Source organism: Daldinia decipiens (assembly GCF_022478715.1).
Source record: "Daldinia decipiens strain CBS 113046 unplaced genomic scaffold F4813scaffold_20, whole genome shotgun sequence".
Taxonomy (NCBI): domain Eukaryota; kingdom Fungi; phylum Ascomycota; class Sordariomycetes; order Xylariales; family Hypoxylaceae; genus Daldinia; species Daldinia decipiens.
Window position 1 is genome coordinate 286,413 of NW_026054563.1, and position 25,652 is coordinate 312,064.

Genomic DNA, 25,652 nt, shown 5'->3' on the forward strand with positions numbered 1-25,652 from the left:
GTTTACATAAATGGGTCACGGACGAGGCGTACGCGCAAAGGGAGTTAGGCTTTATTTCACGTTAGGAAATGATTTGAAAGGATATTTGTCCGAAGATGCTGGTTCATAGCCCTTTGGTTTCCTCAGAGTTTGTGTATTAGGGTGTTGGGGAGCTTGCGTACACTACATAAGTAATTCCAGGCTGCCTATTGAGAAGGCAAGGGATGAGTTGTGTGAGGTGGAGTCATCTCGGTCGGGTCAGGTCAGGTCAGGCTAGGTTAGGTCAGTTAGATATACATGCAAGAACCATTGTATATCCATGGCGAGCAGAACTGAGGCATCAACTACTTTGGTGGGATTTTTTGAAGGAGTAACTAATTACGTGATTTGATGGTGTGTTTGCATTGCTTTTTCTGCTTAGTTTTGACTGAATTCCCGATATCAGGACAGACAGACTTAAGGACGGCTGTTTTGCAATGAGGTTGAAGTCGTGGAAGCACGAGTCAGGACAACTAGCATAGCACCAAGCTTGGACAGAAGCTATTCTATCAGACAAAGCTGTACCTTACGCTACCTAGATCCGTCGTAGCTGTCCAGAATAGTATATATATAACCGCTAGTGCAGCAGATGTATGCTTAGACCTACCTACCTACCTACCTACCTACCTCCTAGGTTAATATCTTAACCAACTACCCATTTCCAATGGTATCCATTCGTTTTGTATGTGCACGCGATGCGGTTCGATACGGAGAGACTATCAGACTTGCTGACTCGCTTAGATGGGACTATATACCACTAAATGCCAATAATAAATAAGCTTACGACAGCAGCACCTGCTCTGTCTGACTAACTCAACCGAAAGGAGTCGCTGACGAGCTACCTTACTAAGGCGCATGCGCGATCTTCCAATACGCCCGTAGCAACGCCAGCCCGCCGCCCTGGGTCTCGACCGTTCTGCCGCGGCCGCGCGTGTTCGGGTCTTTTGAGCTGGAATCTTGGATCTGGCGTTTCTTTTTCTCCGCAGAGCCGTGCATGGGTTTCTGCGCCTGGTCTGGGTTTTCAAATGGTCTCTCAACGGGCAGGTGAACGCCGGGCTTGTCTTTACTAGGCGGCGGAGCCCGCCATGTGGTGTCGTTTGGCACGCCGTAGTTGCGGTAGTCGACACCGCTTTTATGCGGTACCCCGTCGTCTCTCATGGTAGGCCACGGGCCGGCCCAGTGGTGCGCGAGTAACCCGGCTGTCCACCATTGCCCGAATTTGCCGTGTTCGTCGCGGGTGCGCAACGCTGCCTGCGCGTTGTGCTTCAACCAGCCGCTATAGGTTGAGCAGGCTCTGCTGTGGGCACCTTTTACCGCGCCAAAGGCGTGCTCGTCGACATTAGTGTCGGGGGCGATCAATGGCGCGCAGAAGGTTGCGAGATGGTGGAAGAAGATGCCTTTAAAGGTCTGTCCATCTTGACTGCAAGTCCCGCTTGCGTCGCATGGATCTTCCATTACGCCTGCTCGGCCTAGACCGTGCCATCTTGGGAGCTGCCCGGGATGCAGCCTCATAAGGGTTTCAAGAGGCGCGTCCCAAGCAATACTATAGCCAGTTGCCTTGATCACGTTCTGGATCAACTTGTGCCCGTCTAGCAGGAATGACGAAGCGCCGGTTGCTTCCCATAGCCCGCGCAGTCCCGTAAGGAGTACGCCTTGATTGTATGAGAGAACCATGTCATTCCGCTGATCGCACTTCGTGTTATTATTCTCAGTGTCGCTATACCCGCTAACGTGAAACCCGTCAGTGTAAAGGCCTCTGCGGTCGGTCATGTTAGAATCGACAAGCCATTTATAGCCCTCGACAGCAGCTTTCAGGTATTTTGCGTCTCTCGGCCCGCTAGGTATATAAGAAAAGGATGTCTCAGGGTTCCCAGCACTAAAGAATGGTGAAGTATTGTCGTCCCCAGGGAAGTATAAATACATGGATATAGAAGCTGCAATAAATAGCTCGTTGGTAATGGCATTTTTATATGGCAAAAGACGAGGGTTCCAGACCATCCCGCCACCGCACAGCTTTGTGTCCCACCCGTGGGTTGCTAGATCCCAAAAAACTCGCGCACGATGAGCAAACGCGGGAACCCAGAGGTTTCCATGGTAAGGCTGGTTCGAAAAGAAGTCACTAATTCTTCGAGGTTTACTCGGCTCAGGTTTGGTGACTTCCTTTTGCTTATTTGACTTGAAATGAAGATCGCTGTGCATGCTCACCAGCTGAATGGTCTCGAGCCAGCCGAGCACCACCCAGAGGATATCATCGTATGCCTCGTTACGGATCGCAAACGCGTCCTGCCCAAAGTAATACCCCGCAATTTGAGTAAAGTACCTGTCGACTAGATTCAACTCCAGTTTCAAGTCTATAGCGCTTTCTTCGTCCGAGTTGATGTGTACCAACGCCTCGGAAAGGCTACGGACGGCCCCTGAGACGTGGGTACCCATCACGGCCGCGGTCCAGTCGATAGCCTCGGGCCAGGTCCCGAGCCATGTCGCGAAATATTGCGTCTGCATGACATGCATCGCGTCAAGAAGATCTGCCAGAACATTCAGATCCGGCGAATGAGATCCTTTGTCCTTATCAAGTCTCGCCAAATGAGGAGGCAGGAAACTTTTGGGCGCGATAGGATCGCATCGCTTGACCGTATCGAAGAAAATCGGGCATTCTTGTATCAATGATGACTTGTCCACGCCGGAGCTGGATAATCCATAAGCAGCGTTCCCGACAAACAGAACGGCGAGGAGGCATTTAACGCGAATGAGCAATGAAGCCATCTTGACAGCAAATACTTAATTCTAGGGGCAATAGGAAATAAGGATAAAGAATAACTAAATATCGTAAGCGGAATTCAAACCATGGCGATCGGTACTATCGATATTGACTATTTTGATGGGAGTCTGAACTCAGGCATCAAGATGAACACGAAACAGTAAGCGTAGGTAGTAATTTAATCGCAGATGGCGTCGTAGTAGCGAGGTCTAATAAAGAAATATCTCAATTTGTGCAACTCGACTGGAGCAAGGCTAGGTATGCTTTTGGTGAAATGAGTTGAACACTCAAATCACCATCACATTTACCTGTATGTACGAGATGCTTAGTTTCGAAGATTGAGGCTGTAAAAGGGCTGAGTGAGATCTAAGATTCAAGATTCTGTGGATTCTGGCTGGTGGAAATTATTGCTGCTAGAGTGTCAGCTGAGTGTGGGGTACATTGTACTAACCCAGTTAGTACTAGTGTGGTTATTAATATATCTTGGAGATGCCTCCAAGGCCATGTTTTTTATCGAGGTTCTTTTTTCCGTGACTCCGGAACTAATGTTGTCTAAGTTGAAGTTAGTACCTAACCTCCTTTTTGATTTTGCTTTTCATCGCGCTACATGCATGCCTTAATGTTCTACACTTATATATCAAGACTGCATTTGAATGTCCTTGTTTATAAGAACTGGGTAGTTAGTTACTAAGATTCTCTAGTTAGTCAGTCAATTATTAACAAGTTAATCTTGTGTGCCTCGTCTCATCCCATCTCAGTAGGTTAGCTTCTTAACCACTTCAGCTTGATAAAGTACAGTTCATCCAACCATAGCTGCCAGTAGCAAATTTACATTAACCCCCGTCAGCATCAAGACTCCAGGCATCAGCCCTATGAGCTGGCATTATTAATACTACATACAGAGATTACCGGCTTAATTTGAATCCCGAATTCCGAATACCGTAAAGAATACACCATATATATATGCCATGTCCTAACTCTCAGTAACTCATGTCTATAGCTTAGAATTATTTATTCCATACTCGCCTAGACACTTATTCCCAGTTATCAGGTTCCATCTATATGGCACTAGTTGAACAGTGATTAAGAAATTACCCTTCCAGTGAAACAAAAGACCTCCCCTAGGCAGTTTCCTTACATTATGTCTCCTATCAAGAAGGTTGCCATATTCGGTGTAAGTGATTAAACATTAGAACAACTACTGTTTCATATATTCTTCGCGAACGCCGTCTTGTGATAAATCCCAACTTACCAAAGATACTAGGCAGCGGGAAACTTCGGCACCCCCATCACAGCCGCGCTTGTAAAAGCCGGCTTCGATGTAACCATCATCACTCGTATTGAATCTACGTCAACCTTCCCGCAGGGAGTTCCCGTTATCAGGACGGAATACACAGTTGATAAGTTAACGGCAGCGCTGTCAGGCCAGGACGCAGCAATCTCCGTCATCGGCCCTGCCGGTATCTCATTCCAGACGATATTGGTCGACGCTGCCGAAGCTGCGGGCGTTCAACGCTTCGTATTAGACGACTTTGGATGGGGTCCTGGCTTCAACAGTCTATCTGAATTTGGACCGATTGGCGCTCAGAGGAAGGCCGCTTGGGAGCGTGCAGGGGAGCTTTCTCAAGCCAATCTTAAGTTTACCTTTAGTGGAATAGCTATTGGCAATCCGATCGACTGGGTAAGGGTCCTCGAGCTACACGTATCTTAACGACGGGATACTAATTAGACCCCATAGGCGCTCAAACGCTTCCCCTTAATGGGATTCGATGTCCAAAAGCGCTCCGCGGTCATCTACGATGACGGTACCGAAGAATTCACCGGGACAACACTAGAAGGCATCGGACAGGCTGTCGTTGGCGTCTTAAAACATCCAGAGCAGACCGCAAACCGGTTCCTCAAGGCGCGCTCGATCCAAGTCAACCAGAACCAACTACTAGACGCCTTCCAAAAGGTCACGGGCCAAACATGGGAAATCCAACGTGGCAGTGCGAAAGACTTCCTCGAGAGCGGGAGGAGAAAGCACGAAGTGGGAGATAAGGGTTGGATATTAGAGCTTCTCGTATATCAGCTTTATGCGCCTGGAGACTCGCGCTGCATCCTAGCGTCGAGGGAAGATTCGGATGCGGATCTCCTTGAGATTAGGGAGGAAACCCCTGAGGATATTGCCCGGAAAGTGATGAGCTCTACTTAGATCTGAACGTGGGGAAATAGAAGAGGTCTTATTAGTTCTGTCTTCTCTTTCAAGCGAGACAGTAGATTGGTTTTTAGCGAGGACCAGGATAATTGGATGTTTGGTGTAAGAGAATGTCATGAAAGCATATATAATAGTCACTCAGAACCTACATTAATTAAAGGCTTATACGTGCTCATCCAAAATGAAACGATTATCTCACAATAATCTTCAGAAATTATGTAACCTTCAGCCAGGCTACGCCAACTGCCAACTATTAAACGAAGGGCTAGAGAGACTGGGACTAGCCACGCATTCTTATGGTAAAATAAACGTGTAATTAGCAGTCATGCAAATGAATTAAGTCTGAAATAGCGCACGCCTATATGTAGGGCAGCTCTTATCTGAAGGGCTACGAGCAAAAAACCGAGTCAGAAGCCCTGCAACAGTTCCATTCGTTACTCCATTCGCCAGCTTCAACCAATGCTGGTTCGAAATGCTAGAGTTGTTAACCCATATGTTTGTACCATCTGCCGATACTTCGTTATGCCCATTTTCATTCGCATACTCAAACAACTTTCCAATTCCCAATTCAGGGGACCCGTCGAGCCCTAATATCCCATACAGAGTCGTAACAGGGTCCCACGACTCGCGACTGGTGCTGCACCGGCCCACGTACCACTGATACGCCGCGAGTACGGGCGAGTCTGGCTGCGCGTAGGCCGCAAGTTCCTTGCCGGAGAAGATTTTGTCGCTAGGCTCGAACCCGGAGTATGTAATGGGCACGTGGCGTGGCCAGTTATTCACGACATCGTATGTGGATGCGGGGTCGGCGCCGGCAAAGTTGAATTCCCACCCAGAAGGGTACCGGCCGCCCATTACCACCAATTCTTTAACCTTTGTAGATATGAGAGAGGCCCCTGTAAGAGACACAATGTCATCAGAGGGGCTATTCATCAGCGCGGCCAGGTTAGTCAAGAAGCCAATTGAGATTAGAGTTATGCTTTGGTCTTCTGCCGAGGAGAGAATCCTGCGGTACATCTCAACCGGCGTTGGTGTTGTGGATGAGTCGTTCAGGGAGCGAGGCCAGTTATGAGCTATCTTGCTGGCATATTCGCTTAGACTATATTATAAACCATTAGTTAACATATTTCGCGCACTGGATCACGATATGATTTACACAAAGTCCCGCGTATCGAAGAAGGTCTCGTCCGTCAACGGACGAATCGCGGCGATAGGAACATGTCCATTTCCAAAGTACGTATTAATAACACTAACGGCCAATGCGCCGTACTTCGAGTGCGTATTCACGGCGACTCCCCGTAGGTCCGCCAGGCCGTAGTTATGCAGCACATTGGCAACAGCGAGGGAGCCCACGTCGTCGACGTCAGATAAGATGTCGGTGTCTATTACGATCGGCTTACCGAGCCGATTTGAAATGTCCTCCGCGAGGACGGACGAAGAAACCGCCCATAGAAAAAAGGCAATTCGACCGATAAACATGTCCGCGCAAACAATTAATAAGCGGCTGTACAAAAGTATGCGTCTTGTTAAAATTAGAGGTACATACCTAGGTTAGGTAGAATGAGCGGGGAAAATGATAGGCTAGGAAATTAAACATGCCTAGGTACAGTTCCTTTTATGTCGATAGTCGATATGTAGCTTAGACCGGGAAGGCAAGGGGTCTACTTACCCATCGATATAAACGACGAAGCGTATATATACGGTAGGTACCTATATATATATATATATGAGGTAGTTACATGTAGACAAGAGCTTTTTCCATATTGAATATGAATTACACAATTAGAACCGAAATAACAATTATATGCTTTACTCTGTAATCGAGATCCCTAGGTTACTTGAATAAATCAACTAATATATTTATATCATTTTCGAGGACCGAAACTATAAGCCTAGATTCGCACCCAAGGCGATACACATACTAATCTTAAGCCAACCCCATCATGCCTACTACAGCATCCCTCCACGCTCAACTCGATGCCCTCTACGCCACATGGGCTAACCTCTCCCCTTCCTCTTCCCCGGCCGAATTCGACAAGTTCGCCGACTTCTTCGACGACAACTGTCGCGCATGGCTGCTAAGCATGCGCGAGCTCACAACGCCCAGCATCGGCCGCCGGGGCGTCGTCGACGGCATCAAAGAAGCTCTCAGGGACCAGCGCATCGCGGAGCGTCGCGTGGTCGATCGGTTCGAAAGCGCGGGCGGGTCGAAGATCTCGGTGGAGATGAATAATCGCCTTGTGGTGCACGGCAGGGAGTTGGATCCGTTCCCGGAGACGGCCACGGCGGTGTTTAATGAGAAGGGTCTCATTACGGACTTTAAGGTGTATTGTTGTCGGAGCCCTGTTGTGCAGATCGTGCAAGATGTTACTGGCGAGGGCCCTTATAAGTGCCACCCGGTTGATGGCTAAATTTGTTAGGTTAAACGTTGGATGGGAGGACGGATATAAAGTAGACAAACTGTGGACTGTTGTAATTAATATAGTGAAGACATGATGGAATGATAGAATTATCCTCTCATAACGTCTAATCTTACACGGCCTCAAGCTGAGGCTTAAAGCAAAAAGCGCAGTATATAAATTCTTGATCATAAATCGATTCTGCTCCCGAATGCTCGAGTAGTATTCTTTATGAGTTAGTCAATAGTATCAATATAGATCATCTTCAAATCGAATTCCGAATTATAAATTTGTTCCAGAATTCATCTTATATAGGTAAACCTTCAAATCGTCCCTATACCCCTACCTAACCTAGGTGCCTAAGGTTTCTGCCGTAGTGCGTACACAAAGGTAGAGCGTCCGCCGTTCGTCCGCTCACGTTGTCCAGTCCCCTGAACTCCAGTTGAGCTTGAAGACATTGCTCGTTCAAAATCCCAACATGATGATATACAGCCAATTTAAGTCATTTCACCAGTCCTATTTGCCGTCCTGACCCCAGATCGAAAATTCAAGTATATTCATAAAAAGCGACTTTCAAACTCTTGATAGAGTTTCGGGCTGATCTCATCACTGCTCATGCCGTGGACTTCCCATAAGACACCCTTTTTAGCATAATGTTCGAGGAGTGGTTCATTCGTTTCCTGAAATTTCTGGAACCGCGTCCTATACACTTCCTCGGTATCATCGGCTCGTTGTACCAGTGGTTCGCCTGTGATATCGTCGAAGCCTGGTATTTTTGGCGCATTGAATGTGGTATTGTAGATACGGCCAGATGGTTCATGAACCCAGCGAGATGATATGCGCTCCAAAATAACATCGAACGGCGTCTGTAAGGAGACTACCCAGTTAATAGGTACAATATCGTCTAATCGTTGAGCCTGTGCGGCGGTACGAGGGAAGCCATCAAGTAAAAACGAAGCAGCGGGGTCTTCGGATGCCTGCGGAGATAAGCTTGCCCCTGCAAGAGGATCGACCTCGAGTGCGGACCCAAAAGCATCTACGCCATCTAGAGAGGCGGCCTCGGACGACGACGAAAGAGTCATGAAATTCGGTCGTCCGCCATAGAGCCAACCACGACGGCCCAGCTCGTTTGAAATTAAGCGTAATATCAAGTCATCAGAGACCAATCCACCAGTCTTCATCGTCTTCTCGACCTTGATACCGAGAGGCGTCCGATTTTTAACATTGTGGCGAAGCAAGTCTCCAGACGAGATAGCCGATAGCTGGGGAAAGCGGGTAAGAAGTCGCTTAGACTGGGTGCCCTTCCCCACGCCTGGTGCTCCGACGAGGATGACGCGGGCGGCTCGGCGGAGGCGCATAGTACGCAGGAAAGATATGGAAAAAGTTAAGATGCGATCGGCGACGATAGGTATCCGCGAAAGAGGGTCGCGGGAAGATTCGGGTGTTGTGGATGATGTAGTGTAACGGAGGAGATCTAAGATTGAGCTTCTAGATCACGATGGCCTTGGGCGACAATGCAGGACGGTTCGGCGCAAGATACTACTGGAGGAGCAAACGAGCACGGAGCACTTGGCGACCACGAAGGAACCTGGGTAGGAGGGAAGAGGAAATTAAGAGGAACCCATCATGTTGAAGGAGAATAAAAAATATATATGGAGGTAGATAGTAGTATAGGTTAGGGATATTGTAGGATCAAGGGTATATAAACGTAAGAAAAATGGGCGATGGGCAGATGCGACTGCGCGTTGCAGCAGAGGGGAAAGGATTCCGTTTATGCAAGAAGGGAAGTATCAACCAACGAGATTTGCTTATGTAGAAACTTATCAAAAGCTTGTCATACAGTCCCACCAATTGTTGAGATCATTTGATACCCGAAGACCGGACTTTCCCCCAGCTTAGGCTGCAAGGCCCTGAAGACCCACGGGAAGCTCGGGCCAAGCTTGGTCGGGGCAGTCGGGGTTACCAACAGGACGGCTAAGGTTGGACGGTCGCTACATGTTAATCTGATAAGAAACTCCGGACAGATTAGATAGGTACGTACCATCATATGCTTCCATCCTATTACTGATTTATTATTGACTTATTATTAACTTATTATTGACTTATATGAAATATCTCGAGTCAAAACCATTACAATATATGTTAGGTAGTTTATCAAGAATTGAAACAATTCTTTCGGCAATCTAGAGGTAGACTGCATGATCGGTGTCATATTTTAACATAGGTACCTTACCTAGGTACGTAGGATGTGCAAGTCTATGCCGTATCCCCGTAACATCCCAAGGAACGAAGATCCCAAATAGCTTTAAACGTCTATAGATAATTTTTATTCTGCATCTCTTACCCCGCATACCCCAGACTCGATCGTCGTCATGCTAGAGTTCAAGACATTCTAATGTTAGTATGCATATTCCGTAGCCCCGGTTTATCCCGTTGACATGTGAAGCCGTTCGTCCTCGGCCTTCATAATGTGATCGATGTCAAGGCTTGGACTACACATCAAGTACGGAGCACCGATCTGATACCGTGAAACCTGCCATCTGAAAATTGTACTATGTCTAATTCTTGGCACACATGTCAGACCTAGGGCAAAACTGCCTAGGTATAAATGAGCATAGCATGATTATTGGCGAGGCTATCCTATGGCAAGGTCTGTCGATAGACCAGGAGCCGAGTAGCCAAACTTTGCCAAGCTATTCCCAACTGCCATTCACGTCGGGTATGTCATTTCCGGGAAACTATCAGCGTACGTGTGCAGTAGCCATGAATCACAGTGGCATCCTCGGCGCTTTAACATAGAAGGCCCATCGTCTTCTAGCACGTCTGCTCTGCGTGTTCTCGAGGCCCAACTGATAAGCCTTGATTCTTCCGAAGAAACAGTACGACCTATGTAAATTGATGAGGAGAATATTCATTTCTTGAGCCAATCCGATATGGCCAAACTAACCCATAGTACAGCCCCAGCGTATTCGACAGGCCAGCCAAATACGCCCCCCAATCCGTAAAGAGCTTTTGGATATACCGTATCATTAGGCATGTCCTAACATTCCGGTATCCATATCGTACAATCGTTGCAATAGCCCGCTGTAGCTTCATCGCATATAAGTATAGCATCATAGAGCACTCTTCATTCGTATTAACCACCAAAGCCGAACCCGGCGCCTCCAGCTCCTTTACTTTGCATTTCCTGCTGCAGCAGTTCTGATACCTTCATATGTACGTCGAAAAACTTTGCGGCACATCGGTCCAGGCAGACGCTTTCGCCCTTGTTGAGGTCGGATTCTCGGTAGTCATTAGGGACACATTTCTTCGCGCACGCTTTTGTGAGACTAGAAGATAGTGTTAGTATTATCCCGTTCTTGAAAAGAGAGGCTCAATTGTCAAGGTGTGACGCTTGAACACCCGGGATAAGAATCTTACCGGTCGTGCATCTGGGTTAAGAGCTTCATCTCAGCTTGGACAGCTGAGATCTTCTCCTCCGAAGTGGGCTGTGGTCTTCCGAAGCCGAGGAAAGACATATTGGACGATTGATGGAGGGCTGTTTTATGTGTGACTTTTTAGGTTGCGAGCTTTTATTTACGTGACGCAGAACTTGAATAAAGTGACTTGATAAGCTTGAAGCTTTTCGATAAAAGATATCAAGCATCAAGCTTAGGTAGATAACCAATCATCAAATTTAGAAGGCGGCGTCCGGATTAACAGCAATTCACGGAGAAACTCCGGCAGAAAAGTTCCAAGTGGAAATCATGTAACCTAGGTACCTGTTATTTTTTTTCTTCTTCCTCAACACACGCATATGAAACCCTGAATAAAAGCAAGGCGGTATTGGTTGTCGGGATTCTTGGAGGTAGCTTTGCAATAGCAAAGCAGGCCTTTTCTAAGTGTAAGTACAATTATGAATTTCTTATAATCGTCAAAAGTTCATCATGATGATACCTAATGCTTTAAGAACCGTTGCGACTGACACCATTCTGTGGTGCTTGATCTCAAATAGCCAACCTATCTGAATTTGTTCCGTCATCTTCTTCATAATTTATACATGTAAGATTATGATTGTAGCTAACATTCTCCAGTCTCGCAATGGATAACGGGCAGTACTTGAAGTTCCTACGCCCATATCTATTCCAAATACCATCACCCCGGGCACCTGTCTATGCACGGTTTTTTTCTGTCGGTTATCGTGATCCGGCAAGGAGTAAGGCCTCGCACAACCCAAAACTACACAATGCATCCCGGCACAGATGCATACATAGCTCAGTACCCAAGAGATCTGCAGCAGCCAATTCTGATGCGCCTACAAGTGATCCGGTAGCCTTAGTCACCCGTCAGGTTAATGTTGATCTCCGGGTTCAGAAGTTAAAAGAATACAATGTGCTTCGTTACCCAAGACTTGGCTCCCGGCCTAACCGAATAAGCATACCTAGCTTTCAGGAAAGGTACCAAGATGTAGCCACTACACCAGCCTCCGAGGAGGTTGTTCTAGAGGGACGGGTCATGTCAGTAAGAAGGTCTGGGTCGAAGCTAGTCTTTCTCTCCATTATGGGTGAATATCAACGAGTGCAAATCATGATTAGTCTGGGTCAGCTTTCAGATCCCAAGCCTGAACCCAAGCAGTTCAAAGACGCTCTCCACCCATTCCTCCGCGGTGATATTATCTCAGTCAAAGGTACGGCAATGCGAACAGACGCCGGTGAACTAACATTAAAGGCAACCGAGCTCCCCACACTGCTTAGTCCTGGTCTAGCACCACTTCCTGAGAAGTTAGTAAACCAGGAGACCATGGTCTTGAATAAGCATTTGGATCTACTCGTTAACCAACGGACCTCGGATACATTTCGCCTTCGCTCTAATATAATTAAATGCATGCGAGATTTCTTCCACGAACAAGACTTTTTAGAAGTTCAAACCCCTGTCTTGGCGGACTACGCCGGCGGGGCAGCAGCCCGCCCGTTTCTGACCTCAGCCACCGAGTTTGCTCAAAAAGAGCTTGCTTTGCGGATCGCTCCCGAGTTATGGCTCAAGCGCCTAGTCGTTGGTGGAAATGATAAGGTCTTCGAGATTGGCCAATGCTTCCGCAACGAGGGTATCGATACTACCCATAACCCAGAATTCACCATGTGCGAGTTCTATTCTGCTTATTCCAACCTAGACGATTTGATTTTGATGACTGAGGACCTAATAACTCGTCTTGTCAAACATGTTGAACACCTTGCGGAGAGTCAACTTAAGTCCCTTGAGAAGTCAAAAATACAATTGCCCCAGGAAAGGTGGAAACAGGTTGAGTTCATTCCAGCATTAGAAGAGGTCCTAGAAATTCAATTCCCAGACCTCTCGGAAGATGATGCGCTTCCCAAGCTCATAGAACTCCTGGACGGTCGAACGAGTGTCGCTCAAGGGTCTGAGTTGACACTAGCCAAGCTTCTAGACGATCTTGCTGGCGAATATCTAGAGCCATCGTCTCATGATGAGCCTCTTTTCATCATTCATCATCCTGCTTGCATGGCGCCCCTCTCTAAATCTTTTACGTGCCCCAAGACCGGCCAACTCGTATCCGCTCGCGCCGAGTTATTCATACAAGGCCGCGAGATTGCTAATATGTACGAGGAGGAAAACGACCCGTTCGAGCAGAAGCGTAAGTTTGAGTTGCAGCTCGAGTCACAAAAGGACAAGCCAACAACAGCAGGCGAAGGGCCCGCCGAAGTAGACGAGAGCTACGTCCACGTCTTGCAGCATGGGCTACCACCCACAGGGGGGTGGGGTTGCGGTGTTGATAGGCTAGTGATGATGTTTTCTGGGGCGCCGAGGATTGGTGATATCCTCAGTTTCGGGACCTTGAGGAATGTTGTCTCGATTCGCCAAGCCGCTAAGGACCACTGATGTCTATTAAAATGTGCAATATATAGGAATAGAAGTGATACTCCCTCCAAATGACACCAAGACTTATCCACTCGTCAGCAGTACATGGCTACATGGTTTAACATTGTCCGGCTTAAGGGCAGAGGGCTGTGTAAATGGATCAGTAGGTGCCCATACTCCGTCTTAATAAGCGACATCGATCTTGATGCTAAGCTCTAGAAATCCGCGCTCCAGTGACCTTCTCAAGATGATATCGGAAGAATCGGAAAACCTGACTTGTGACTTTGTTTAAATGAAGTTAGGGTATTTAAGCATAATATATCATGTAATCTCCATGTAAATAATATAGCGTGGCTTCCTAATAATTTCCATAAACACTGCGCGACCGCTTCCTGATTTTACAATGTGCCTCCGTCTCTAAAATCCCTCCGGATCGGTGTGGGTCCACCCGGCACGGAATTTATTTCCTGTTATAGTAACTCCCACCTCCGTGCCCCGTGTCCCCTTAAAGTCGCCATTTAGGGGTAACCTACCATAGTGAATCCCCCCTCCCCCCTCCTACTAGAGTTATAATCAGCCATTCAAGCTCGGGGTCAGCATCGTAGCTATTACTTTCCACTCCATTCTATAAGAAGCACAATGTTACCTATCACAAGTAGCATCTGGAATCTCGCGACATCATCAATTTACTACCAGAAGTGCTGATAGAGTACATGTACGCGGAAATAGCAAAAGGAAATAAATAAAGCATCGCATATACCCGGACTCCTCCTGACTCCGCCACTATTCTGTGGTGTTTGGGTATCATCTCCTCCCATATCCTGCGCTCTGCCCCGGCCTTGCACCAAGGTTCTCCGAAAACCTGACGGTCTGCTATGCGCCTGTGCTGTAAACACCCGGGTCTATCTAGCAGGTTAGATACCTGGCTCCAGTCCTAGTTGTCTGATTCCTGCCGAATTATGATGTCCAGATGGTGTGTAGGACAGCCGAGGGAAATGAAAACTCCGGGGTGAAACGCAATGTATAGGGATGTTGGCCCTGGGTTCTTGTCGTGTCTGTATGTCGAAGAAACATAGGCTGATTTTGGAGGGGAATGGAATGATGAGCCCATTCATACAGCACGTATGCGTGTAATACGCCGCTTGTTGAAAGCTGAAAGGCGTAAAGGCATGTATATAGCCTCTGGGGATTGGACTTTGTATTTGGGGTATCAATGTTAGATGATCCCGTAGTCGTCAATAGCGGTCACTTAAAAGGACAAACTTAAAAACCTTCCTTAGAGCCATGAAAAAGCAAGTAGGAAGGATGTAATGAGAACGAGTTTAGAAGATGCCGCCCCGAGTCTCCCACACGTGGCGAGGGCCATTGTTCTCGATCAGCCCGGCTTCGATCTGGACAGTCTCCCGGTACTTCTTGATCTCGTCGTCCCAGTTCGCAGCCAGCGTAGTCCCGAATCTCCCTGTCATCTGCGCCAAGCCGCACCGGGCGCGTTCCTGCACGATATAGCGCTCGATGTTATCCACCGTGTTGCGGTTATGTCTAACCTCGAAAGCATTCTGGAGGTGTCCGTTGTAGTATAGATCGTTTAAGATCCCTATGTCCTTCCTGCAGTCGGCAACAATCTCCGTGTATTGTTTGAGCCCCTCGTCTATGTTGCGCTTTGCGTATCGCATCGCTTTCACGACGCGCTCTTTCCACACCCAGATCTGCTTCGCCTCCTCGTCGTGGCTGGGGCCGGGTCGCCGGTCCAGGATAAAAGCCTCGGCGTCGTCGGGCCGTGCTGTTGATACTTCCTCTTTGGTTTTGACGGATATGAGCCAGAAGTCGAACTTCGGATTGCGGAGTTCTTCGGGCGTGGCGGTCCTCTTGGCATTGAGGAAACTGCTAATATCCGTGATCTGTTCGTCATCGAACAGGAAATGCATAACTCCCTTCCTCTCCTGGAAGAAGTTATCAACCTGGTGCTCTAGCTGAGTGGCGAGTTGACAACCGCAGCATTCAACTTGGTCCGACCGGCGGTCTATCGATTCCTGCGTAAAGAAATACGCGGGTAGGGGGGTTGCGCAGAATGCACATACCATAAGCTTGTAAAAGCCTTTACTCATGGTCAGAGCTACTAAGCGGTCTTGTTGCATAGGTTTGCCCTCAACCGCCAGTATGAGATCGTTGTAGACGGTACAACGCATTGCTTCGTGTCGGGGCTCGTTATTATCGAATACTATGCCTTGTTTTAAAGCATCTTTAAGAAACGGGTAGTACAGGCCATATTCGTGGTAGTAGATGTTATAACAGGCCTCGAGGATATATCGAAGTGAGCCGAGGGCGAAGGGCATTCGTTCTAGATACTGCCGCATAGCAGTGCCAGGTGTGAACCAGTCTATGTCATTACTTAGGGCGAGAGAGACAACCTTACGCAGTACTGCCACGATGGCTCTGCGAGTATCGATTAATCCTTGGTCCGACGGTATAACCCCGTATTCTCCCGTTCGCCCTTCTGATCCCACGGGAAGTCCAGGGTAATAGACAGGTGAGAAATCAGAACGGACGAATTTGTTCCCGGGTTTGTTGTTGTGCGCGATGATGGCTTTCAGGAACGGGACAGTCTCGCCGAAATGCAGAAGCACACAATTGTAAACTCCGAGTATTTCTAAGTTCGGCATCCGCTCAAGACATTTCTTGAGAAGGGGAATGTCGAAATTTGGAACGGAGTGGAGATGGAGGATTTTGATCTGATGGCCACGCATATCGATTGTTCGTACTAAACATCTGTTAGCTATACGAGTCACCTCGGAGGTCAGAATATAGGCTTACAGAATCGATAAGTGTCAATGACCCGCCTCTCTGCGGTCGGCCTGGAGATCTTTCCCTTTGGACGAGCCGGAAACCCAAAGCTGTCCGGTTCATCCTCCCCGTCCTCCGGGGCCTTGTAGAGTGGTCTAACATTCGAGAGGACCAGGAAATGCGGTGAGGCGGGCTTTGTAAATTTACCCAGCTCTACCTCCTCAGGGGTTAATCCAGCATTAGCTTTATCGATCTCGGCGTCGCTGAATTCTAGGTTCAGGAAGTTGCCGCTAAGGACGTCTACGCGTGTCTGTACATGTGTTAGTTTCTGCTATATCCCTTCATTTGATGCCGGGTATCTTACCGAGACGGCGTTGAGTGCAAACATAACAGTTTGACATGTGCGACTAAGGTTAGACAAGTCTCCCCAACGATGGCCAATCTGTAGCATAATCAGCATACAAAGCTCCGGTATCTCAAACACACTGGTAAGAGCTGTAGGCTGTATGTGCTTAGGCTTAGAAAACTGCCCTGGCTTAGGACCGTCCTCGGGTATTGAAGAGATAGGGCCACACCGCGGTAACAGCGGTGCCTATGAATAGGTCAGTGAAAGCCAAGGATATCGTCGATAAGCTTACTTACACTCATGACCGTTCCCGGGATTGCTGGGTAATTGTTTAGGCGAAGCAGAGCCTTGACTAGACTACTGGTGGGGGCCCGTTGCTTGGTAGCGTACTCCGGATTGTTGAAGTCATCACGCAGCGGATGGCGTAAGATGTTCATCTTAGCACATTCGTAAATATCCTCATTAGATCGAGCAAGTCCGTGATCAAAATCACCGCGGTTGCGACGATAGAACATGATGAAGTGGGATCCTTTCCCGGCCCTATCTTTTCGGTATACATGAGTGGTAGAACCGAAATTTCCAAAGCGGAACTTGATCGCATTCTCGATAGACGCATCTACGGCGGTTTGGTACTGCTTACCAGCACCGCCTTCCTGGGAGGGTTCCTCAGGCTCGAGGAAGAAATGGTGTTGGTTCGCCGTTGCGTAACTCTGGATGAGATTCGGGTAAGGGAGGGTGCCAGCGCGGCGAATGTCTTGGATGTAATCCATCGCGATGATAAAGCTTTTGAGATTCAATGTTGCTAGAATACGCAGTTAGCTCAGGCCTTATCAAGCCTCCGAGAAAGTCAAGTAAGAGTTGGAGTGTCAGTAACAGGATTTGACTCTTCAAGGTAAGTCATGATGTATGCCCCAGTTGTATTAAATGTGTAATTAAGGAAATACCAAAACTTACTATGACCAACACTGATCTCTAGTTAAGATTAAACAAGCTTCAAGTATCAGACTCAAGCCTTGCTGATCCACGAGTTAGTGTATGACCGCATATAGATGATTAAGGGAGGAATCAAATATTAGTAAATGTTAGTAAATGCTAATAACATCACTAGAGATGGCAAGAGGAAGGGGTAGCTGTAGCGCTTGCTAATTGTACTCAGTGTAGGAAAGGCTAATGGCATTGAATATTCATTGGGAACTCGGATGGGTAGCAGATATGATAGATAGCAGAAATGTATTATGACGAGGCGAAAAGGGAAGTCAATTACATACCGGATTGAGAACGAGGGGGCTTTCGGGATGAGTCTTGTTGCAGAAGGGTAGGTATATTACTGCTTACGACTGTTAGTTTCAAGCAGAGATGAGGCGATAAGAACAAACGATATGAAATAAGGCTACCAGAGATTTTTGGTACGGAGGGATGGGTTCAAGGATGAATATGAATATTTGGGGATGATTAATATCGAAAAGCCGGCAGTTTTCAAGAGTCGTAGGAAATGTCATGTCAAGTAAATAATAATGCGAGCCAATAGAGTCCAAGGATGTACATAGAATAACGTCTGACCGAGGCAAATGGGAAACTGCTTACTTCGTGAGCGATCAGGTGATCGAGGCTGATACTAGAGACGATCCTGTATGAAGTAGATGTCAGTGCTTGCTATGGGACTGATGGTGGAAAGCCGTTTGCGTGTACGGTGTAATGTTGTACGAGGAAGAGTTTTGCCAATAACTGATGTTTGTCATGACGGCTTGTGAATGATTCACCACCGCTAGGCAAAATGTGGTATGGTGATGATAATAGTGACTTCTGTTAGATACTGACGGTTATGGTATCGTGAAGGAAGTCGCTTGGGGAGGGATGGTGTAGTAGGGGAAACGCAACACGCAAACCAGGATACACAATCGCTGGTAGCAACGGAAGATAAAATACATATGAAGGACTTACATTCGTCTTGACTCAAAAGAGTGCGTGGAATAATTTATTCCAATGGATAGGATATAAATGGCAACGATGTGTAGGAGGAAGAGACCCAAAGGGCTAGGTACCTAAAAGAATTACATTAATAAATGTAAGGTCGGCGGGTTAAGTCAATTCAGTTGGGAATATGTACGCACCTATAACTTAAGCCACGGAAGGTCAAGGCAGGGCTGTTGCTGCGTGAACTAACGGGTCGGATACGATGGTGTTTAGGTTGGGAGGCGGGTCTTAGGGAAAGATACCGCGGATACGATGGACAGTAAGGTAATGTGAAGAAGTGTAGGAGTCAAATAGACTCACTAGGTAGTCAATCGTGGGATCTGCTAGATGATATATAATCAATTCTCCATGAGTCTGGGGAAGTGAAGCAGGAAGGTAGAGACTAGGAAAGAAAGGTGATGCGGTGTGGATACGAGATGTTTTTGGAAATTGGCAAAACTCCCACGCCCAACTAGAAGAAACAAAAAATATCAGTTTACTTGAATAAAAAAAGGAAACGATACGGGAAGGTAATTACGAGGAAAGAAGGAAGTGTCCACGCTCAGCTAGGAGAACACCCAATTAGTGTACGGAGCACAGTACCATATACGCGGTCCACCGCAGGTTACGTACCTGACTCGTTTATCTAGCTCATCTTATGAAAAATATAGAGCCTAGGAAAATGCGTTCATGCCGTTATTATCGTTATTTACTTAGCTTGGTAACCCTGGGGAACGATGGCGATGGGCATTTAATACCTACCTGTAACCTAGTGAAGTAGCCAAAGAATCATACTTAGATCATAGAAGCATTCTTATATGATATAGCCCATATAGCCTATATAGCTACACATTCTCTAATGTCTTGCAATAAATGTCCCTTCATAGGACGCTTCTTAGTTGACGAGAGAGGGTAGGCAGCGTACATACTTCATCACATCCTCGTGAGAGATATGGCCATTGCAGCCTACAATTTCCTTCGAAATATTCATGGGGGATCAATGGCTAGTATACAGTGCAATAGATGATATAATGCGGCTCATCAAAGTCACTTCCAAGTACCTGGGTGGCTTCTCCTAAGATTGACTCCCCTCAATATCTACAATACCTTTCCCCACGAGTCATATTGAAGTTTAGTCTTAATAGAGAGATATAGAAACTTGCTCGGATTAACAAAAAAATATTTAAGAATTTATAGCAATTTGTAACACATCAACACAAAATTTCTGCCCTACTAAATATCGTATGCCCACGAGGTTTTTCTCCCTCCCCCACGCATCCGCCCCTCAAATTCCTCGCAACTGCACCTACACCTACCTCAACTAACATGGGACTTGCTTTACCAAGCGGTACATTTTGCCCCTCGTGTGACTTAGGTACGAGAACCCCTATTACTCTCTCCGGAATGATTAAGAATGTATTCATACTAACCATCTTGAATTCTTACCATACTGGAAAGATTTCTCTCTGCTTGTTCTTTTGTCCCCTATCTCTTCCTTCACCTATCAGTATCACTAAGACTACCTGAGATGGCATGTGCTAACCAATTCTGCAAACTAGAAACAATGAATTCAACAACGAACAAAGAGAATTTTCTACATTCAAGACCAAACTCCAATTCAAAGCCATGACATTATCTTCTGTCGCAAGAAGACAAGCTGCTGGATAATAATTACTAAAAGAAAATAGAGCCAAGACATTCATCTAGAGGAACATAGATGGGGCTTACACTACCTTCTCGGGGATTTCCGACGGCATTGCTCGTCGCTCTGCGGCAGCCTTTGGCGAAAGCATGCCGGCAGCAGAACATACGAAGACAATTTTAAATGGAAAGCAACCAAATAGTGGCAGTGCACATTTACAAATGCCGCGGCAACGTAGAGACAGGCGCGAGGCGCGCAGCGCGCAGCTCTACACAAGGGAATACTCCCCTAACAACAATGAAGGCTTTACAAACCTGTCTATTGAAAAAGAATCCAAAGATCAGACATGGCCATGCACATACTATTACTAGAGATCATCCTTCTTTTTGGAAGCATCTCTAGCCAAGGCTCAGTTCCTCTAGTCTCTATCTTGAACGAGAATGTGCTGACCCAAGGTCCTCAAATCAATATAGGAAACCCTGCCCGAAGATTATAAAGCCGACACCGCATAAAAAGCCTCCCAATTACGACTATCAGGGTGTATTTGAACATTTAGTCTCAAGGCTCCCTGTCGCCGTGGTGCTAATGGGTTTTGACTTGTCAGTACTACTCACTGACATGAACAAGACGAACAAAGGAATAATCCACTTCAAACACTGGAAGCAATCCTGGCCGTTACGTACTCCGAAAGATCCTGATCAAGCCGATAGACAACGATAAAACCGAGACGTCAGAGAGAGCATAGCAGAAGAAAGAACGAAAATTACTTAGCACTGACGTCTGTCTACGGTTAATACAACTATAGCAATACTCCGCCCGGAAAGGGTGGCCCATGGACCGGCCGACCGAAGTCACCAGCTCGCACCCGCCACCGTAAATTACCCGGAATAGGGCAAGGTGTGACACCAGAGACGTCCGGGTCTCAAATCACGTCAAATATGGGAGAGGTGTCGGAGGCAAGCGAGAATCGGATCGATGTTACCGGGTATGCCACCCATATTAATAGTCTATGTCTTACCGCCATTTGGAACTAGGTCTTTTGAGGGGGAACCAGGTTGGTAAGTGTATTCGAGACTGGGGTAAACCTGTTGATCAGAGGCGATGGGATACGTACAGGATACGACTAGCCGACGGTACGCAGCCATCAAGTAGCCTTTTTTTTTTTTTTTTTTTTTTTTTTTGATAACGGAATCTCCCATCGGCGGCACATGACATGCCATTCCATGCCATGCCACGCCGGCCGCTCTCCTATACCGTACATATGATCGATGAGGGGAATGGTAAGGAAACGCAGCTACCTACAGCGTGTATGTATGTATCACATCCCGCTTGGCAAAAGGATTCCTCGAATTCGGATTCCCTTGGAGACCATTCAACAATCTGGCACTAAAAGAAGCCGGCGATGTCGTGTGCTCGTCACGCGCGAAACCATGCGCACCGGCGGATAGATAGGCAGATTTGGGGGGAATACGCCTGACTGATATAGAGAAATGGGATCTTCGCAAGCTAACCAAGCCATCGTCTTACGTATGCTACACTACTGTGGTCTGCTGCCAGGAGCTTTGTCCAACTACGCATGCGTCTGTGACACACACACACACACACCAGAAGCTGCAGGCCAGAAGTTGGGGATGCATGAACGTCCGCGCGGGCTGCTGCAGGGCATCAGAAAGGGGAGAGAAGGGGGGTAGGGGGTGGAGGGTGGGAGAAAGACACTGCAGAGTTGAGTGGTGGGATGGAGATGATGGTGCCAGGTGCGCTAGTTCTATATCGGGGAATGAGTAACTGGCCGTTCTGGCTGGTAAGCAAATTCTGATAACGATCTGGGATGTCTGTCTTGTCCTGCCAGTTAGCGGTCACCGCCTGTTGCAGGTTTGCGAAAGAGTGTTGCAAAAGGGGATTGAAGGGCAAGACCCTTGCGAGACGAGGTTCTAGATGCCTCTTGGGGATTGCGAAAGGCGCACGAATACATACATACATACATACATACATACGTAGTAGGTGGGCGGATCCAAGGACCAAAAAAAATGTGATCTGATGATGGCCATAAACGTTCGTTCTTTTGTTCGTCTGGCTTTCGAACGGAATCGGGGATTTCGACATTCGCGGCTAACGGGCTTTGCGCGACAGGGATATCTGGAAGGGGAATACGTAACAAGGGTCACGAGCTTCGAGTCAGAGCTCGGGAGGGCAACCATTACGTCCAAATCTGGCCTGGATAGAATGCAACACTGTTGATACTACACGGAGATTGTCTCACCCAAGCCGCATGCTGCTTGACGACTCTTATTGATACGTAATCCCCAGACAGTTAAAGAATTATGAGACAGAGAGGACCACCAGTACTTTGAAGTCGTCAATAAGCGACGCTCGTGACAATGAGAAACCGGAAGAATCGTCCATGTCGATTGTCGATATGTGATAGTGGGCAGGAGGAAGAATGATGATGAGGGAGAGGGAGAGGGATAGGGAGAGACCGGGCACTACCGATGACGGCTCATATCGAAATAATTCGCTAAGAGGACGTGCTACCATCCCTGTCGGGCCAAACCGAGACGCACACTCAAATCGAGCATCTTCTGGCCTTTCGATTTCAGGACTTGGAGGATGTGTGAGGGGATTGAGCAATACGCGTGAAAGCGTTTATAAAATGCAGAGGATATATTTCTGGCAGCCCAATGCCGGTGGATATGTAATAATGATAGTCACCTGCGCATGGAACACGAATGAGCGAGTGTTGCTGAGAAAAAGTTGCCGGTTGGTTACGCCCTGCCATTGAAGGATTATCACCCTTATTAAAAATTTGCTCGTGTCCTCGTTTATCGTTGACTTGCCTATAACGACGATAGCCCTAACCAGAGTCACGGCTAGCTAGCCAGTGAATGCCATCTAAGTGTGTAATTCGGGTTTAAACTACCGTTTTGGATTCTTTTTATAAATCATGTCGCAAGTCGCAAGTCGCAAGTCGCAAGTCGCAAGTCGCCTAGGTTAGTTGTTACTCATTATACCACCCCACCTTTTGAATATCGTCTTCGGCTACATAGACTCATGATGAGTTCACGTAGGTAGGTCCGATATTTATTCTGCATAATATGTAACTTCTTGTTTCGGGATTTCCTCCTGTATTAAAGAAAAGCAAGGGGTTTTCAGCCTTTACAGGGTCCCGAGGACATATCGGAGGGTTATTTCAGGACAAGCAAGGCAACGTGCCGCACACTCTCGGCATGATCAGATCCAACATCTTATCTATATCCCAAAGGGCTAGCTCGACGTCTTTAACTACCGCTAAACGGCGAAATCCTCCTAGACCGGGAGGAATAGCGGACCCGGGGGGTCGATCTGCGGCGTCGCTAATATTTGCATAAACCCGTGCTAATAAAAGGAACGACAAAACTGAAACAAGTTATTACTATGTAGATAGTAGTGGTGCTATATGATATAAAAAAAGCTCAAGTATAGGACCAGGACTAACAATATGTACGAGTCAAAACAACTTAAATACCTAATGTATGATGATGTTGATTATTGGCTAATGGCCACGCGGAATGAGAGAAAAGCATCCCAGAGAATAATATATTGGCGAGGTCAGGCGCTTATTCTTGGGAACTCCCTCAATCGGAGGTTCAGGTTTCGGAGGGCTATATGCCACAGCGGGTATTGATAGGCGGGGGACCGCGGTAAACGCAATTGTAAAATTGTAAAGATGGATGGTATGTTTATGTCATGGTCATGTCCATACGAGTGGTACTGATGTACAAGAGAGGAAAGTTCGTCGCGGGGAGATCAAATGTAACCTAGCCCTGGCATTCGAAGCGTACGGAATAAGGTCATCCAAGATGGCCATCGAACAGAATAACGGTACGCGACTAGATCTTAGTACGCATACATAGATGTGGGTTAAAGAATAGTTAACTATATGTATAACTAGTCTTATATTTTAACTAACTAGGTACCTACCTAACCTAAGTAAACATCAAATTTATGTACTTAATACCACCTATCACCTACCGAAGGATATGAGATATTGGAAAAATAACAGACTACTTTACCTACATTCTTACCTTCTCTGGTATCTACTCACATGGCATTCTTCATCCGATCTAGGAGTAGAAATTGCTAAACTTGAAATTTTGTGTTACAAACGAAAACACCGTTTGCCGAGTCTCATCAACTCTTCGACCGATGTGTTGTTCCATAGATCGTGGATCGTGACACACGGCCAATTGCGCCAACGTTATTTAGCGCCGGTGATTTGACCCAGCCGCTTATTAGCGTAGGTATACTATGTATACCTCTACCTCGCTAACCGCCTTGGCCCCCAAGCGAGGCTGAGATGTTGATTGAGGGGTTGGTTGAAAGACGAATGGAAAGCTTCTAGTTAGATGTCTCATCGATTCTCTTCCTAAATCCTATCAATTGAATAGGAGGCGTTGTTCTGTGGTTGCAGATATCATCACCAACATTGCTATGCGGATCAGATCGGTAAATTGTCCAAAGGAATTCTTGATGATTGAACTGGTCGAAGCGCTCGTCCCTTGGTGCATGTCTTCGTTCCGATATCATTGACTCTAGTGCCGTTATTACGTATCAAAATAGCCTAGGAGGGTAATAACAAGAGTCTAGGAGTCTAAAGAATGGCGCCCGCGACCTAATTATTTACCTAGGTACCTGTTAAATGATTTGCACAATTCCAGTTCCAGAGCTGTCAAGTGGATCTTGAAAGTGACTGTTTTTGCGCGCGGACGCCAAAAGTTTATGGGGATGAACATCGGTTGGTTCGTATCCAATCGTTCGACTAAGCGTAAAATAAGGAGAGGGCCGCGAATCTCAGTAACGTCCTGCGCGTAACATCACACTACATGTTTATATGTATGTATGTATGTATGTATGTATATCCACGCAACTAATCGCGATCCTATCTGTTAGTGACTCTGTTTTGTACCCAACCAGCCTTGACCAAACCATGTCGCGTATTTCGCATATCTTGCGAGCAAGAGAGTGCTTTAATATTAAATCGAGCACACGCGTTGTACTTGATAGGTGAATAATCCATGCTGCTCAACTTGAACGGTTCGTTGAAATGAAGTTATCCAGAGAAAAACTCCGGTACGTTCAAAGTTGGGATATCGGGATCCACTCCTGGGGTCCCCATTTCAGGGATTTCAGGGTCGAGATCTATGTAGTAAAATTGAACCATCAAGAATCGACTCAGGTGTCAGAGATAGATGATAGCCTGAAACAGACATCGTAGTTCAAGGGGGGAAAAGGGGACAGGAAGGAAAGGCTATCTGGAATGACTACTCACTTTTTAAATGCGATGGAGCCAGCGATATTATGTAGTAAATCTCAAGAATCAAATCCTGGCCATATCGAGTCCCTTTCTTCCTTATTTCGGTTGAAGGGTAGCCCTCTGATCGACAGCTCACAGACGGGGGGGGAGGGGGGCACATCCACATCATTTTAGCAACTAGCCTACCCAGCTAAAATTATCACATGGGGCAGACGGGCCAGGCTGTAATATGTATGCACATACATATGTACGCTCTTCTGTGGTGGATGCTGCGTCTAGATAAACGTGCTTTAGCAGTACGGATTAGTAGGGGGGTTTTAGGAAAAGCCATGAGAAACCATGAGAAGCTAATGAATGTCGGTACTTCTCGAATGAGTACCCATCTTGCCAGCCCAGTCCAGCTTACTCCTGA

The 25,652-nt window shown here is 47.0% G+C and overlaps 8 protein-coding genes across 8 annotated transcripts; 3 read left to right on the forward strand and 5 right to left on the reverse strand.

Annotated features, from left to right (window-relative positions):
• Positions 1–363: 363 nt before the first annotated feature.
• On the reverse strand, positions 364–3,136 carry F4813DRAFT_114662 (glycoside hydrolase family 76 protein). Its single transcript, XM_049238540.1, has one exon. It carries the CDS (start codon positions 2,779–2,781, stop codon positions 865–867), a length of 1,917 nt encoding a protein of 638 aa, XP_049098863.1. The 5' UTR covers positions 2,782–3,136; the 3' UTR covers positions 364–864.
• Positions 3,137–3,678: 542 nt separating this feature from the next.
• On the forward strand, positions 3,679–5,146 carry F4813DRAFT_362207 (NAD(P)-binding protein). The gene is made up of 4 exons (XM_049243615.1): positions 3,679–3,717; positions 3,777–3,950; positions 4,041–4,457; positions 4,515–5,146. The coding sequence occupies exons 2-4, from the start codon at positions 3,918–3,920 to the stop codon at positions 4,968–4,970; spliced, it is 906 nt and encodes a 301-aa protein (XP_049098864.1). The 5' UTR covers positions 3,679–3,717; positions 3,777–3,917; the 3' UTR covers positions 4,971–5,146.
• A 72-nt stretch (positions 5,147–5,218) lies between these two features.
• On the reverse strand, positions 5,219–6,542 carry F4813DRAFT_362208 (nucleoside hydrolase). The gene is made up of 2 exons (XM_049243616.1): positions 6,130–6,542; positions 5,219–6,072 (listed from the first exon to the last, which is right to left on the reverse strand). Exons 1-2 carry the CDS (start codon positions 6,450–6,452, stop codon positions 5,310–5,312), a joined length of 1,086 nt encoding a protein of 361 aa, XP_049098865.1. The 5' UTR covers positions 6,453–6,542; the 3' UTR covers positions 5,219–5,309.
• A 374-nt stretch (positions 6,543–6,916) lies between these two features.
• Positions 6,917–7,384, forward strand: F4813DRAFT_390242 (uncharacterized protein; the record flags this gene model as incomplete). Its single annotated transcript, XM_049246980.1, has 1 exon — positions 6,917–7,384. The coding sequence occupies one exon, from the start codon at positions 6,917–6,919 to the stop codon at positions 7,382–7,384; it is 468 nt and encodes a 155-aa protein (XP_049098866.1).
• A 307-nt stretch (positions 7,385–7,691) lies between these two features.
• F4813DRAFT_114685 (adenylate kinase) lies at positions 7,692–8,968 on the reverse strand. Its single transcript, XM_049238541.1, has one exon. The coding sequence runs from the start codon at positions 8,728–8,730 to the stop codon at positions 7,930–7,932; it is 801 nt and encodes a 266-aa protein (XP_049098867.1). The 5' UTR covers positions 8,731–8,968; the 3' UTR covers positions 7,692–7,929.
• Positions 8,969–10,508: 1,540 nt separating this feature from the next.
• F4813DRAFT_390244 (mitochondrial import inner membrane translocase subunit TIM10) lies at positions 10,509–10,890 on the reverse strand (the record flags this gene model as incomplete). The annotated part of the gene is made up of 2 exons (XM_049246981.1): positions 10,509–10,701; positions 10,793–10,890. The coding sequence occupies 2 exons, from the start codon at positions 10,888–10,890 to the stop codon at positions 10,509–10,511; spliced, it is 291 nt and encodes a 96-aa protein (XP_049098868.1).
• A 260-nt stretch (positions 10,891–11,150) lies between these two features.
• Positions 11,151–13,305, forward strand: F4813DRAFT_114706 (lysyl-tRNA synthetase). Its single transcript, XM_049238542.1, has 2 exons — positions 11,151–11,255; positions 11,446–13,305. Exon 2 carries the CDS (start codon positions 11,453–11,455, stop codon positions 13,247–13,249), a length of 1,797 nt encoding a protein of 598 aa, XP_049098869.1. The 5' UTR covers positions 11,151–11,255; positions 11,446–11,452; the 3' UTR covers positions 13,250–13,305.
• Positions 13,306–14,465: 1,160 nt separating this feature from the next.
• On the reverse strand, positions 14,466–17,125 carry F4813DRAFT_397139 (uncharacterized protein; the record flags this gene model as incomplete). The annotated part of the gene is made up of 4 exons (XM_049247913.1): positions 14,466–15,986; positions 16,040–16,319; positions 16,374–16,601; positions 16,652–17,125. 4 exons carry the CDS (start codon positions 17,123–17,125, stop codon positions 14,551–14,553), a joined length of 2,418 nt encoding a protein of 805 aa, XP_049098870.1. The 3' UTR covers positions 14,466–14,550.
• Positions 17,126–25,652: the final 8,527 nt, after the last annotated feature.

Excerpts from the sequence above, each read along its gene's own strand:
- F4813DRAFT_114662 (XM_049238540.1), bottom strand. The coding sequence starts at position 2,781 with ATGGCTTCATTGCTCATTCGCGTTAAATGCCTCCTCGCCGTTCTGTTT.
- F4813DRAFT_362207 (XM_049243615.1), top strand. The coding sequence starts at position 3,918 with ATGTCTCCTATCAAGAAGGTTGCCATATTCGGT. Across the intron at positions 3,951-4,040 it reads AGAAGGTTGCCATATTCGGT|GCAGCGGGAAACTTCGGCAC; the intron begins GTAAGTGATTAA and ends CAAAGATACTAG. Across the intron at positions 4,458-4,514 it reads TTGGCAATCCGATCGACTGG|GCGCTCAAACGCTTCCCCTT; the intron begins GTAAGGGTCCTC and ends TAGACCCCATAG.
- F4813DRAFT_362208 (XM_049243616.1), bottom strand. The coding sequence starts at position 6,452 with ATGTTTATCGGTCGAATTGCCTTTTTTCTATGGGCGGTTTCTTCGTCC. Across the intron at positions 6,073-6,129 it reads TTCGATACGCGGGACTTTGT|TCTAAGCGAATATGCCAGCA; the intron begins GTAAATCATATC and ends TTTATAATATAG.
- F4813DRAFT_114685 (XM_049238541.1), bottom strand. The coding sequence starts at position 8,730 with ATGCGCCTCCGCCGAGCCGCCCGCGTCATCCTCGTCGGAGCACCAGGC.
- F4813DRAFT_114706 (XM_049238542.1), top strand. The coding sequence starts at position 11,453 with ATGGATAACGGGCAGTACTTGAAGTTCCTACGCCCATATCTATTCCAA.